Source organism: Coenobita brevimanus, chromosome 25 (assembly GCF_032717465.1).
Source record: "Coenobita brevimanus isolate Jiangsu-jjx chromosome 25, ASM3271746v2, whole genome shotgun sequence".
NCBI classification, from domain to species: domain Eukaryota; kingdom Metazoa; phylum Arthropoda; class Malacostraca; order Decapoda; family Coenobitidae; genus Coenobita; species Coenobita brevimanus.
The window spans coordinates 13,825,618-13,841,537 of record NC_136978.1 but is presented as its reverse complement, the minus strand read 5'-3'; the positions used below and the strand labels follow the sequence as shown (position 1 = coordinate 13,841,537).

Sequence of the window (15,920 nt, the reverse complement as noted above, 5' to 3'; positions counted from 1 at the left end):
TAAAACAAAGTACCTGTGTATATGATGTAATAATGTCATTTATTGTTAGCCAGGTATGAGTTTTTAACCTTTTATTTTACATTGCCAAAAATATTTTTAAGAGAATTATTTAAGATAAAACTTATTTAATTATATTAAATAAGTGTTTCTCTGTAATAGTGAATATAGATTTTAACCCCTAAAGCACGGCCAATGGACAGCCGACCCCCCCTGGGTGGCGGGGTTGGATCGCGGTCTGAGTACCTGTAGGAAAATATTAGCCAAAAATCAGAGATTAACCCTAGAACATTATACTTAGTATGGCAGATAGTACTTACATTCAGCTTTCTCCAGAAACAGGTGTTGCGCCTTCGTGGACTACCCAAGGACTTGTGGAGACTTGCAAAGTTGGGTAACAAAATCTTCACTTTCACACCTCCAGCAACCCGGTTTCCCCTCTACCACAGCCTCATTCTGTCACAGTAAACTTTATAGTACAACGTACAGGTAGTTAGGAATCTGTATTCGTACAATAAGCACTGAAAATAAGGCTAAAATCAATGAAGCGTACGGCCGACATGCAGCATGGCGGCGGTCTTCCTGTCACTCAACAAACATTTTCATTTTCACAGCTAAAAACACGTATACTACATTATTTTCAATCATATTATTGTACTTCCCAAAAGATCACCGCGGCGCGCTTTTTATTCTGCCTTACGACCGTCACTTTATTCTCGTTCCTGTCGGCCGCTCGCACTTACTCGGAAGAGCTAGAACTTGCCATAATGTCACTTTGAAAGCCTGTGGTAAACTGATGCTAAACAGGGGCAAACCACACGAAAAAAAGCTAGTGTGACAACTGGGGAAACAAGCGTTTCCTATTAGCATAAACTGCTTGTGAGAGGAGAGCGCAGATTTACAGTTCTGAGCAGTCAGAGCCCTGCCATATATCACAGCCAGGCTGGCCGGGCCGTGGGAGGGGGGAGGGGGGAAAAACGCGATACTTGGCAACAACGGAGGTCAGTAGTACAAAGGTAAAGTATGCTAATTGTAGCTAAAGGGTGGTGGTACTGATAGACAATACCAGCTGGAACATCCTTGCCCGCGTTTATTAAAAATTAACTCGAATCGCAAACGCGACGATCCGCCGTTATGTCCTTTTTGGCGAGCGTCGCAAACGCGACGACCCGTGCTTTAGAGGTTAATATCTTGCCTAGGAGTCTTTTAGGAGCTCTTGTTTTCTCTCTCCCTTTGTGGACTTTCCTGATGTGGAGGCCACCACTTGTTTTGCATTCCCCTAGTAAGGAAAGATACAGTATTATGATACTAAAAGAGTTAACATGCAGAAAGTACCCATACAGTATACATTTGCTCTGTTATAAATTTTTTATTTAATTGCTCAGGTTCAGAACTGGCTAAAATGGGAAATTCTGAATGAAACAGAGGAAGTTGAATTTCGCATTAATGCCTTCATAGCTTTGAGGCGGTGCAACCTGGAGGAGGCAGAGGCTGTAGCAACGTTAATTACTCAGCGGCAGTCACATGCTCAAGGTAAGTACAGTAGTCATAGCAAACAGTGTATTTGAAATTATAAAGAATGTTTTGTGAAGAGGTTGGCCATGATATTTGTCACAGTTTATGCTTTGAAAGTGTACAGAACTCCAGATGCTGAAGAGAGATGCCTTTATGTGGTGGCACTAATATAATAAAATGGCTCATCAGCTTAGTTATACAAATGTCACACAATTCTTCCCTATGTCCTGAAAGGAAGATGATGAACTTCAGGAGAAGGACAGCCTAAGCTTGAAGTCCACTGAGTTCATGTTCATAGTCTGAGGACACACCTACAACAATAGTAACAACAAGTCCTCATTGTAAGTCACCTGTCATGACATCATTTGTATGTGCATTTTTTGCTGTTAAGTTTATAGTAAATTGTGGGAGAATGGCTGTTCAAGTTCCTTCACTTCCTATGAAGCTGATTAGCTAATTTGCAGTACCATGTTCCTGGGAGAAATTGTGGTATTCTGGAACACATTCCTGACTTACAATGAAGATGGCCTGTACACAACTAATGTAGTAATTTAGGAAAAGGCAGATGTGACTGCAAAATTATCCTTATCTGTTTTTTTGTTGTTGACAGTGAACTCCTTCTTAAGTGATTTTGTGAAAGAAATCAAAGAGTCGCAGGAAGGGGTGGAGCCGGACCAGCTTGACCAGAATGAGAGACGACGAGATGCTCGCCAGTTCTCACGTCACTTACTGGCCAACCTTTCGGGTCTCCTTAGCCTGACTGATACCATACTTGAGGCAGATTTGATCTTCCAAAATTCTTTCCTACCCAGGAGCTTGGCTTTCAACATCTCCTCACCACTACTCTATTTAACTGGTGGAAGTGCCCATGTAAGTAATTCTTTTGAGTGTTTCGATACACCATCTGTAATATGTGAATGGTCACTGCTGAGATGCTCGTCTTTTTACAGTACTGCAGTTTGGTTATCTCTTCACTTTTTCACCAGTAGAATATTTAACAAACTACAGATTTGGTGACAGAATCAATCAGCAACATTGTATTGTCCACCTCCCAGGGCACTTTAAAACTTTGGCTTTGGTGCTCTAATGGGTCTCCTTAGCCAGACAGACTGGGGTTGATCACCAACAGGTTGCCTTTGAGCTCTGGTGCTGATGAGGAACCTACATGTGGTGGTGCTGTGCACCCTGGGTGGAGCAACTGCAGCATCCACCTGGGAGCCAGACCTCATATTTCTAGTACCTCATCATGGGCAGGAACCGCTCTGATCCTGGTGAGGTGCTGCCTACAAGAGAGTGCTAGATCCCTATATAGTGTACTGTACCTGTAGGATGTTCCCACAGAAGTGTTTGCTTACCTGTGGTTGACAGCTTTGCTCATACAGACCGGGGTTAAGCAGCAACAACCTTGGTGCTCTCTCTCTCTCTGTCTCTGTCTGTCTGTCTCTCTCTCTCTCTCTCTCTTTCTGGATGCTGCCTGATTCCACATGTTTAGTGGGGAGTAGTGATGCGATTGATAATGAGGATTAAATGTTTATAAATCCCTCCATTGCTCATTATTGTAATTATCACCATCTTAACCCATATTCCCACCGAAAAAAAGAGTGATTAAGGTATGATCCAGAAACAAACAAAGAGAACCCATAAAGATGGGAATAATATCAGTTGCATGCCTAGTGAATTGGGCAACACAGTCATTCACTCATCATTCAAGCCCTTAGAGTCCTGATTCACCTGGTGAAAACAGGTACTTTATGGTATAAGCAAATCACTGGATAAATTTTCTTGATATTGTAGGAAAAGTATATGGAATATCCAGTATATCAGAATATCTGATGAAGCTCGAGATGCTGTCAAAAACAGCTCCATCTTAACCCCTAAAGACCGCATTTTTCTCAAGCAGTGTTTCAGCCCAGCCGCATTTTGGGGTCGATTTTTCAACCTTTACCGAGGTAAAATTTGGTCTTACAGATTGAAGAGCTTGAATTTACACATCTGAAAATGCCAGTTTCAGTCCTCCAGGCCTAATGGTTACCTCAAAGCCACCCATTAAAGATTATAAAAGTCCCTGATCACAGGAAGAGAAAACAGGAAAACGTCGATGGAAACCAAATTTTTGCTAAAGTGTCTTACCAAAATCAATGAAATCAATGTAAATATGTTTCCGTTGATGAAACTTGGTGTAGTTTTCACTACAGAACCTTACCAAAATCAATGAAATCAATGTAAAACATGTTTCCAATGTTGAAACTAGGTGCAGGAGTCAACATGAGAGTACTGTAATAAAAAAAAAAAAATGGTGAGTTCACAGACACAGGCAGATCATTGCAGGGAAGTTCTTATGCCCTATTCAGGACAAAAGATTGGGAGGGAAGAAGGTGGAGATGGGGTGGGGGGGGGTCTGTGGTGGGGGTGAGGGGGGGATGAGACATATCCACAGTGCAAGGGTGGTGTGGGGGTATTAAGGTGGGAGGAAACACACATAAAGGGATCGTAACAGGGAAATTGCAGTCATTCAAAATAAAAAGGAGGTTGAGAGAGGTGGAGGTGGGGTGGGGGGTCCCTGATAAGGGTGTGGGGGGATGAGACATATCCACAATACAGGAGAGGTGGTGTAGGGGGTTTTATGGTGGGAGTAAACACACACAGAATGGGATCTTAGCTGGGAAATTGCTGAGTCATTTGATATAAAGAGGGGGTGGAGGTGGGTTGGGGGTCTCTGATGGGGATGAGGGGGTGGGATGAAACATACCCACATTACCGAGGTGGTGTTGGGGGTATTATGGTGGGAGGAAACACACACAAGGGATCATAGCAGGGAACATGCCGAGTCACTTGATATGAAGAGGGGGTGGAGGAGGGATGGGGGTGTCTCTGATGGCAGTGAGGGAGGATGAGATACACCCCCAGTGTGGGGAAATGGTGTGGGGGCATTATGGTGGGAGGAAGCACAAAGCGATCACAGCAGGGAATTTGCTGAGTCATTCAATATGAAAGGGGGTGTGGAGGGAGGGGTGGGGGTGAGGAGGGATGAGACACCCTCCCCCCTGATACGATGTAGATTTGGTATTGGTGAGTAGTTTGGGTGGGAGGGGACAGAGCTGGCTGTATCCAATCAGCCAGAGGGAGGTGGAGAAGTGGCTGGGGGGGGGAGTCCCCGCACAGACCTGGTGAGGGGGTGGGATCTTCCTTCCTACCACCTCACCCCTTAGTTCTGATTAGGTAGGAACCATTTACGTCATAAAAGGGGCTTGCTTAGTGCCCAGCAGTTTTTGACAGACCTTCTACGATCATCAGTCACAGGACTCTACGTGGCAAACTAGCAAACTGATGATCATCAGTCGTTGTACTTTAGGGTTTAAGAAACCCAGGGATGAGGAGTGTGTTTATTGAGTATGCAGTAGCACTCTCAAATTGGCTTGAGGTGCTTAGTATCGTTGAGAACCCTGTTGAATGATGGGATACCTTTAACCCCTACACCGCGGGCATGTTTACCGATGTTTTGCGTGTGCCGCGGGGTTATTCGGGCTCCGACAGACTCTCAAAAAATATTTGCCAAAAATCAGTTATTAGTCCTAGAATATTAAAATTATATATGCTTATGGCACATACCTTCAGCTTTCTCCTGGAATGTTTGTTGAGCCTTCGTCTGTTACCGTAGGACTTGTGGAGACCTCTGAAGTTGGGTAACGAAGTCTCCACTTTACACTTCCCGACAACCCGTAATATGATTACCACAGCCAGATATAAACACTATAAATACTACTCTATGATTTTCAAGTAGTTTGGGATCCATACTCCAAAAAAAAAACTGTGAAAGCAATGAAAATTATGAGCGCGTCTGACTGCCGCACTTCCGCTAGTTCGCTCTTGGTACTCTGTCATTTATTATTCATAAAACCCCTCACACTTTATATTTCTATAACTACATAACACTTATATATATCTACAGTCTTTATCCATAAGTTTCCTTCAGTAGTATTAGTTTATTGCCACTGTAGGGATTCAATTTCTTTCAGTAAAATAGGTAGCATTCACTTTCTCGTCCTGTATACTGGCATTGAGAGTGAATGTCACTTTCATCTTCACTCTCATAACTCATAGTATTCAGACATGCTATAGTGAAACTTTCACTTTCATTACTCCTAGGGTATATACTCGTATTCTTATAATACTACTCATTTACATTTCTATTTACGTTCTCTATTTTATTTACGTTATTTACATTTCTATTTTATTTACACTGTGGTATGCACTGTCACTTGAAGTAACTTATAAACTATTTTCCATTGTTCACGTATATTTACATTCATTACTTTCACTTGCTGTTTACACATTCTTTACACATTATTTACAATTCCACTTGCACTGTTTTACTCAATAGAAAGATCGTAGTCACTCTTTTATCAATTGTCAGCCCTTTACCTCTTTCCACACGAGGTTTAGTAGGGGGTAAAGGTCACAGGGCCCTTGCATGGGGGTGAAAAAAGGCCCTGAAGTCAGCAAGAGGATGAGCCGTACCTCCTCTTCGGAATCTGAGAGAGAACTGCTAGGAGGGCCGGCCCCGGTTGAGGCCTACTTGAGGGTTATTCAGCACTACCAACGTAGCTCTTGAAACAGCTAAGTCTAGCACTGATATGATTGGCAGGAAATCTAGACAATACATTATAAATTTGGTAGTTCCAGGTGAATGTAAATATCACTTAGGCTTCTCCCTTCCCTCCTTACATGTATATTTATTACGAAAATAGATTAGAGGCCTACTTAGGAGATATATAATCAGAGCTGCCAATGTTAAATCTTGAAACAGCTTTGTGTAGCACTGATATGATTGGCAGGAAATCTAGACAATACATTATAAATTAGGTAGTTCCAGGTGAATGTAAATATCACTTAGGCTTCTCCCTACCCTCCTTACATGTATATTTATTACGAAAATAGATTATACGGCATATTTCAAGGGGAAAAAAACAGCGAAAATTAGCGAACAAGTGCACGTGAGGTGTTGTCAGGTGATAATTAGCCAATTCCAGGTGTATGGCACTCTCACTTACCTTATTTCTTTCTTGTATATATTATTTGGTATAAGAATACGACATAGGGCTTATTTCAATGGATAAAATCAGTGAAAAATTCCAGGGAAGATTTACTTAGCGTAGCATGGCCAGGCAGGCGAGAGGATAGGGTAATGGAGGGGGAGTAGGGAGGGGAGTCAAGAACGGGGAGAAATGGCTAAATTGTCAACAATGGATGGGAGTACAGATGAGATTAGGAGTGCTGACTAGTGTTGGACATCGGCAGTACTGATAGATGATACAAGCCCCCACTTGGAAGCCCGGGTGAATTCAAAATAACACAGAATCACAAAAGCGACGCCCCGCGGTATGATCCCTTGCTCCCAAGCGTCACGAAAGTGACGCCCCGCGGTTAAGGGGTTAAGTGTACTACCCTGGCAGTAGGTGGTGAGTGTGTTGGAGAACATCAGAGATCAAGGAGGGATTTTGTCCCATTGGGGATCAGCACTGGTCTTTGTTAAGGAGAGATATGCTGCCAGATTGGCTGGGGATCTGGAACAGCACAGATTTTTGTCTAGATGCTATGAGTTTTGCTCAGGAAATCGCTGAAGAGTCGGTAGGCCACTTTCATGCTTATGAACTTTGATCTGCTTGCTGAGCCCTGAAGAAGCTCCACTCCAGACCTGCCTCTTTGGTTAACTCTGTTTGGACAACATATGGATGGCTTGTGTCTGGGGCAAGTGAGTATAGAGCCCATTGGGATGAGTACCTTGAGCAGCTGTATGTGGATGAACCTTCCAGTGGAGAGCTATCCTTGGCTGGTTTACAACCATTGACTGCTTTCCCGCCAATCAATGATACCATGCCTTCTACCGAGGAAATCAAGAAGACAGTGGATTGGTTGGAGAGTGGTAGAGCAGCTGGTGTTTGTGGCATCCCAGCAGAACTGATCACAGTTGGACTGAAGCCATGACCAGGGCATTACATGCAGTCATTGAAGCTATCTGGCAGACTGGCATCATTCATCTTAAATGGACAAGGGGTTTAGTCACCCCTGTCTGGAAAGGAAAAGGAGACCAGCATGACTATAGTAACTACCATGGTATTACAGTGCTTAGTGTGCCAGGCAAGGTTTTTGCTCATAGTCTCCTGGTGCTTATCTGGGACAATTTGCTAGTTTCAGAGGCACTGGTAATCTGGATTCACACCCAAGAAGTCCACAGTTTACTGTATCCTACCTCTGCAGGGTTTCATGGAATGTCGCCTTGAATATCGACAAAGTCTGCTTGTAGCCTGTGTGGATCTCAAGAAGGCATTTGACTCAGTAAATCAGGCTCCTGTGATTCCGCGGGATCCCCACAAAGATAATCTGACTGATTACTGGCCTGTACTCAAACGCTGAAAGTGCTGTCAAGTGTGTAGGGAGAACATCTGAATTCTTAACAATACGTATCGGTGTAAGACAGGGATATGTCCTTGCTCCCATGCTTTTCAACATGTGCATGGATTGGGTACTTGGCTGGGATGTAAGTCGAAGGCATTGTGGAGTGTCAGTTGGCATTTTCAGGGTTACTAACCTTGACTTTGCTGATGGTATAGTTATCCTAGCTGAGTCACAGGAGATACTACAGAGTTCCCTTGAGAAACTTCACAAGAATGTGAAGCCATTGGGATTAAAGATCTCTCGGGAAAAGACCAAGGTTCAGGCATTTGGTGGCATGTTGAATGAAACAAGTCAGTCAGTCCATGCTTGTGGTGAGAATGTGGAAGTCTACATAAGAACATAAAAAGAGAGGGTAACTGCAGTAGGCCGGTTGGCCCATGCTAGGCAGCTCCTAGAAGAATAACTGAACTACTAGGTAACTAGAATGAGATAAGGATAGCAAAGAAGAAGGCTCTCCCCTGCCCTCCAAACCCTCCAGCCGAAGCCGGCAGGAAAAAGTCAGAAAGATCACCACGCAGTATAGAAAAACTGGCGTGGACATTTTATAGGAAAGTGTGAAAGGAGAATAGAGACTCTCGTAGTGTAACCTGAAAAGGAAAAAGTATGAATTAGTATTGGTTATAAGATTTTTTTTTTTTCTATATCCACCCTTATTTGTCATATGCTTATGTAGTCTATGCTTGAAACTCTCAGTGGAAGAGGCAGCAACTACTTTACTAGGTAGCTTATTCCATTCGTCTGCTACTCTATTACCAAACCAATTTCTGCCTATTTCCTTATTGAAATGGAATTTTTCTAGTTTGAAACCATTACTTCTAGCTCTGTCCTGTATGCTGACTTTAAGTACCTTGCTAATGTCTCCCTTATTTATACCCTTCATCCGCTTAAACACCTCAGTTAAGTTTCCCCTTACTCTACATCTCTCTAGCTAATGCAGACTTAGTCTTTTCAGTATGTCTTCATACTACAGGCTCCGAACATCATGTATCATTTTTGTCATTCTTCTCTGTACATTTTCTAATGAGTTAATATCCATTCTTTAGTCAGGACACCAAAACTGTACTGCATAGTCTAAATGTGGCTCTACTAATGCAGAGATAAAGTTGCTTTTGATGACCTGTTGCTCAGGCTTCTCAAAATAAATCCTAGGACCCTATTTGCTTTATTTCTCGCATTAATACACTGTTGCCTTGGTTTAAGGTCGTTACTAACCATAACTCCTAGATCCCTCTCGCATTCCAATTTGCTAATTACTTTGTTATCTAAGCCTTATTTAGTATCTCCAATGGTCTTGCCTACGTTAAGTACTTTACATTTTTCAACATTAAATTCCACATGCCAAGTTTTAGACCATTTGGACAATGTATCGAGGTCTTTTTGTAAGTTATGGCAATCTTCAGTTGAGTTAATGATACGCCCTATTTTTGTATCGTCGGCATATTTGCTGATGCTGCTAGTGACTCCTAAGTCTAGATCTTATATATATATAATAAATTATAAGGGACCAAGTACTGAACCCTGTGGTACACCGCTAGTTACTAATACCCAATCCGACTTAGTTCCATTTATTAATACTCTCTGCTTTTGTCCTTTCAGCCAGGATTCTATCCAGTTTAAGATATCGCCGTCTATACTGTGTGCTCGAATCTTTCTAACTAACCTTTCGTGTGGGACCCTATCAAAAGCTATACTGACGTCCAGATAAATAACATCGTAAGCTTTATCACTATCTGCTGCCTCATAGACCTCTGAGTAGAATGACAACATGTTTGTGAGGCAGGATCGCCCTTGCCTGAATCTGTGCTGACTTTCATTTATAAAATTAAATCTTTCTAAGTGTTCTCGAATCTTATTTGCCAAAATTGATTCTAACATTTTTCCTACTATTGATGTTAGACTTATCGGACAATAATTCGACGCAGCTACTTTATCACCCTTTTTAAAGATGGGCACTACGTTTGCGGTCTTCCATGCCTCTGGAACTTCTGCTGAAATTAAAGAGTCATTAAATAACGTTAAAAGTGGCTGACATAATTCTTCTTTGGTTTCTTTTATAATTCTTGCATATATATCGTCTGGACCTGGCAATTTTTGAGGTTTTAACTTATTAATTTCTTTCAATACGTCCTCCTTACTAATGGTTATTTTACTAAGAATATTTTGCGTATTATCATCGTAAATATTTGCTGCTTGAGGGACCAGGTCTAGATTTTCCTTGGTGAATACTGATATGAAATAATTATTTAGGATGGAGCACATTTCTTTATCTTCACTGGTAATGTCACCTGATTCTGTTCTGAGTGGTCCTATTCTATCTTTATTTTTTGTACAGTACATTTGATAAAAACCCTTGGGGTTTTCTTTCGATTCACTAGCAATCTTAATTTCATAACTTCTCTTTGCTTTTCATATTTCCCTCTTTACTTCTCTATTTAAAATCGCGTACCAGTTACACAAGTGTTCTTCTGTACATTTTATTTTTCTATATATTCCTTTCCTTTGGCCCATGAGAGATTTTAATCTGTTTTTTAACCATCTTGGTTCAGAATTATTTGTTCTAAACAGTTTTGAAGGGATATATCTATCTTGGCCTCCATGTATTATGTTTACTAACTCGTTATATTTCTCACTGGTCGAATGTCTACTTGGTATTGAACTTGAGTTGATCCTCGTCACCTGAACTACACTCCTATCTATGACCTAACCCTCCACAGACACCTGGTCCACATTCCCATGTGTTTCCTGCCCCTCACCTATGACCTGGGGTTCCCCACTGACCTGGCACTCCCTAAAATAGCTATTCGCCCTATGGAACAACCGTTCTAAAATAAGTTCTTAAGCCATCGAAATCTATCTATCTATCTATCTATTGCCAGACGCCTCAATCCCGTTTGGAGTGGCCACAAACAAATCGCCTCCAAGTTGCCCTGTCCCCTGCCATTTCACTGCCCTGCTCCCAACTCACACCCCCCTCTTTCATATACCTCTCCACCCCATCCCTCCATCTCATCCTCGGCCTCCCCCTCCCTCTTCCCCCCTCCACCTCACTCACATACACTCTCTTCGTCAGTCTTTCACCCTCCATCCTCTCCACATGGCCAAACCACCTCCTAGACTAAAATTAGGAACGGTGGAGGTATTTTCAGTGGAACAGACATCCCAAATAAATTTGAACTTAATTTCTTCTCGATTGCTATTACCAAGTTGTCCACCAGCCTCTACAGTATATCACTAATGACATTTTCTTTACTAGCTAAAACCAAATCTAGTATATTATTACCGCTGGTGGGCTCCCTGATATACTGGTAAAGGAAATTATCTTGGTAATGTGGTCCATAATAACCATAGTCAGATGATGAGATTTCTTGTTGCATTGGTCTGGCCAAAAGCATTCTGAATTCACTCAGCTTGGGTATTTGGCATTTTCATTATTTGTGTTGGGCAAAAATTTGCGTTATTAGCGCACTGATGCTCCTTGTCGTACTCTTCTATATGGCTGTGAGACAGTTAAAGCGGTAGAGACACTCCTTTGGTACTAATTACATTTGCAGCATCATAGAATATTGCTAGGACAACAAACAATTGGGTGCCTAATGAGCGACTACTCCATGAGACAGAATCAAGGCTTGTTACCTACATTATATGTCAGCACCAACCCCTGTTAAATGGGAACATGACCTGTATTCATTAGGTTGATCCTGCTCACAGGGTAATCTCCAAGAAAGTTAACTCAAGGTAGAGGAGACCAAGGGAAAGGCCATGGAACTCATGGCTGGAGCAGATCAATCATTCCTGTTGAGATACATAGAGCAGGAAGAGTCACTGCCTGGAGGGTTGCATGAAAGGACCTCCGTGGGTGGAGTCAGAGGTTGAGTGGCACTGTGCTCCCGGTGATGTTTGTCTCCACACGATGATGATGGTAGCCTAATGATAAAGATGATGAATGGAGTAGGTTTAGGAGTGGTTAGAGGTATGAGGATCAGTTATATATACAGTACTGTATTATAAAGAAAGCATATAAGAAATGAAAGTTATATGTGCATTTATGGTATATCCCACCATGTCATAATCTGTTCTAACATGTCCTTGGCTTCCATGCCATTTACAGGCATACCCTGTAACTCATATTCATCCTTGTTACACCTTGAATCAGTAACTACCTTTATCTCCCTTGGTCTGCTGCATAATTTCAGTCCACTCATACTTTTTTTTTTTTTTTTTTTTTTTTTTTTTAATGCAAGGAAGAAGGAACCATAGGCCAGGAGCCTGCAAATTGTCCCTTCCAAGAAAAAACAAAAACAAGATAACAGGATGCCAAATTCAAGATCCATTCATTTCAAGATGCCTGGACACACTGTGTTTGAATGACTGGAGATCATAGGCAGTAGGAAATACAGACAGGGAGACAGTTTTAGAGTTGACAGAGGTAGGCAGTCCCAGAGTTGACATGTTGCATACATGAAGGACTGGGAGTAACGGTTAACTCTTTCATTAGAGAGTTGGACAAAAAAGGAAAGAGTTCGTTGCTAGACAGTTTTTTTTGTAATTCACCGGGTCAGTCAGGATCACTTGATGGTCGTGATCGTCAGCTTTTACCCTCCCGGAAGGGAGCTGAGAGCTCATATAGTCCGATCTAAGGGCAAGGCTGTGACCTTCACACAAGCACACACCCATCCCCTTGCTCAAGGGGAACAGTAACCACCCACTTCGTCAGTGAAACTTTTAGCAACCTGAGCAAGGCTCGAACTCCCGTCCACCAGTTGGCAAGCGAGAACGTTACCACTGCCCCAGCGAGCGGTGTGTGTGTGTGTGTGTGTGTGTGTGTGTGTGTGTGTGTGTGTGTGTGAGACCGACTCTGGGCATAGGCTTCACAGCCTGCTTTCAAGGCCTAGTAGTCCTCCTACGTACTGTACACCTCTACATGTCACCACTTCGGCGCTAACACCCACCGTCCATACTGAATACATGCTAGGGCTGTCTCATACAGGACTGGTGTACTGGTATTAGCGGGGGTATTTTTACGACATGTCGGTGGGTCTTCTGGTAAATGAGTAAAGCCTGATTTTTCCTGAATTCAAATCCTTAAACTGTTCCCTGCCCCCAGCGGGATTTGAACCCGGGTCCGTTAGGACTGTATGCCAACTCTCAAGCTAGTGTAGTAGTGCAGGGATGCAAGCAGACAGTTCAGATCAGCGCCCATTGAAGTAGCATTAGAAAAACAAAAAAGATGCAAAAGTGCAGCAGAGACTGAGGTTGAAGGGAGCCAGTAAGAGGAGGAGACTTAATGAAATGAAAAGCCTTTGACTCCACCATGTTGATAAGAGTTGTATGTGGGGAGCCTCCCCACACATGTGAGTTGTACTCTACATGGGCGAAAAAGTTAACAACAGTGCAGGGGTAAAGAAGGCATGGATTCAGTTTAGCACACCTAATCTCTTGAAAGCAAATTGTACAAGAGAGGTAATATAATCTTTCCAAGATTAATCCCAAGAAAATGAAACCCCAAGTTTGTTTAAAGATGATGCAGGATTGAGTTGGATATTGTTAAAAATTAGAGGGTACTGCTGCGGAAGATTTCGTCGGGTTGATAGATATAAGAACTGAGTTTTTGGTGCATTAAAAACAAGATTACTTTTACCCCAATCAAAGATAAGAGCCAAGTCAGACATTAGGTGTGCCAAAGCTTCATTCTTTGTTTGTTGAAGTAATTGCTGAGATGGACGCTGCGGGAAGCGAATGGAAAGTTGAAGGGTGGAGTCATCAGTGTATGAGTGGATAGCGTTAGGTGTACAGCTTAGAAAGTCCTTGATTAATAAAAGGAAGAGAGTTGGTGATAGGACAGATCCATGAGAAACACCCCTATTGATAGCTTTAGGAGAAGAATGGAGGCCATTTACAACAGCAGCTATAGAACAACCAGAGAGGAAGCTAGAGATGAAGGCATAGATAGAAGGGTAGAAACCATAAGAGGGCAGTTTGGAAATTAAAGATTTATGCCAGACTCAGTCGAAAACCTTTGAGATATCAAGTGCAGTGGCAAAGCTTTCGCCAAAATCCCAAAAGGAGGATCACCAGGAGTCTAAAACGTAGGTGAGAAGGTCACCAGTGGAACTTCTGTGGTAGAACCCATACTGACAGTCAGAAAGAAGGTGGTGATAGGAAAGTTTTTTTTTTTTTTTTATTTTTTTATTTTTTTATTTTTTTTTATAGAATAGACTCAAAAACATTTGCAAGAGGATGTTAGAGCCATTGGGCAATAGAGGGTAGGAATGGTCATCCTTCTTTGGGACAGGCTGAATGAGAGCAAACTTCCTGCAAGAAAGAAAGGTACAAGTTGATAGATAAAGGCAAAAGAGTTTACCTAGGCATGGTATAAGCACAGAAGCAGAATTCTTGAGGACGGCGGAAGGGACCCCATCATGTTCAAAGGCCTTGTTAGTATTGAGGTCAGTGATGACAGAAAATACATCAGTTGAAGAAATTTTAATGTCAGCCATGAGGAAGTCAGAGGGTGGAAATGATCAAGGAACAGCTTTGGAATCCTCTAAGGTGGAATTGGAGGAAAAAGTCTGAGTGAAGAGTTCTGCTTTATCGGTAAAAAAAATAGCTACAGAGCCATCAGTGTGGAAAGAGGAGGGAAGGATGATGAGGTAAAGTTGTTAGAAAGGTTTTTGGCAGGGTACCAGAATTTGAGTTGGAGAGTTCAGAGCATTTAGAGTGAATGAAATTACTTTTAGCAGAGTGAAGAACAGACTTAAAATGATTCCAGACAGAAACATAAAAGAGGTGAAATTCGGGGATGGGTTGGCTCCAGTACCTTTTGTAGGCCTTCTCATTGTTGTGGACAGCATTAGGAGAAGTGTGATTAAACCATTTTTTTTTTTTTCGTTAATCACAGGACATGAGAAAGGAATGTATGCTTCAGTGTACGAGAGAATAGCCTCCATAATTCGCAAGGCACACTTAGATGGCTTTCGGTCATGGAAGCAGTAATCGTTCCATGAAAAGTAAAAGAAGTACTGACTGAGGGCCTCCCAATCAGTAGGTCCAAAGTGCCACTGCTGCTGCTTCTTGGGAGGGTCCACAGGCTGTGCTGGGACGATAGGATAGGTCAAGGTGATAAAGTTTTGATTGGAGGAGCCTTGTTTGTTGAAGTAATTGCTGAGATGGACGCTGCAGGAAGCGAATGGAAAGTTGAAGGGTGGAGTCATGGGTGCAAAAGCAGAAGGATTAGTTGTAAGGAAGAGTTAAGTATGTTGAAACTCTCTCCAAGGTGGTGAGGGATATGGGTAGGGTGCTGTATAAACTGCTCTAGGTCATTAAGGATAGAAAAGATGTAGGCTTGTTCACCATGTGGGTCAGTGGAAGGAGAAGAGAGCCAAAGGTGGTGGTGAACATTGACATCTCCTAGAATGGAGATATCAGAGAAAAGAGCCAAAGGTGGTGGTGAACATTGACATCTAGAATGGAGATATCAGAGAAAAGAGAAACTGATAGGATGTGTTTCATCTGAGAAGTAAGATAGTCTTAGAATTTTTCATAGTCAGTAGAATTAGGGGTTAAGCAAACAGCACAGTTATATTTAGTCAGAGAATGACAGGAATGCTGAAACCAGAGAGTAGAGAATTCAGAAGATTCAAGTTCAAGAACATTAGATCAAGATATGTTGTTGTGTACTTGTACACAACAGCCACCTTTGGCTTTAAAATGAGTACAGCGTAGAGAAAGTTGGAGGATACAGAGAAGGGTTTGCTATCAGTCACCTCAGACAGCTGAGTCTGAGTGAGGAAGAGAAGGTGAGGTTTAGAGGAGGAGAGGCAGTATTCAACAGAGAGAAAGTCAGAGGAAAGACCGTGAATGTCGCAGAAATTAAAAAGAATCGAGTCAGACATTGGTTCCAGGCATCTCACTTGATCATCACTGGGAGAGGGGCAGATGTTGGGGCTTTGATG

At 42.3% G+C, this 15,920-nt stretch overlaps 1 protein-coding gene across 1 annotated transcript in view; it reads left to right on the top strand.

Annotated features, from left to right (window-relative positions):
- LOC145393722 (uncharacterized) overlaps nucleotides 1–15,920 on the top strand; it is an 848,279-nt gene that overhangs the window by 159,691 nt on the left and 672,668 nt on the right. Inside the window, exons 20-21 of the mRNA XM_080267765.1 lie at nucleotides 1,383–1,530; nucleotides 2,123–2,382. Coding sequence (XP_080123891.1) covers nucleotides 1,383–1,530; nucleotides 2,123–2,382 — 408 coding nt within the window. The remainder of the gene's footprint in view (nucleotides 1–1,382; nucleotides 1,531–2,122; nucleotides 2,383–15,920) is intronic.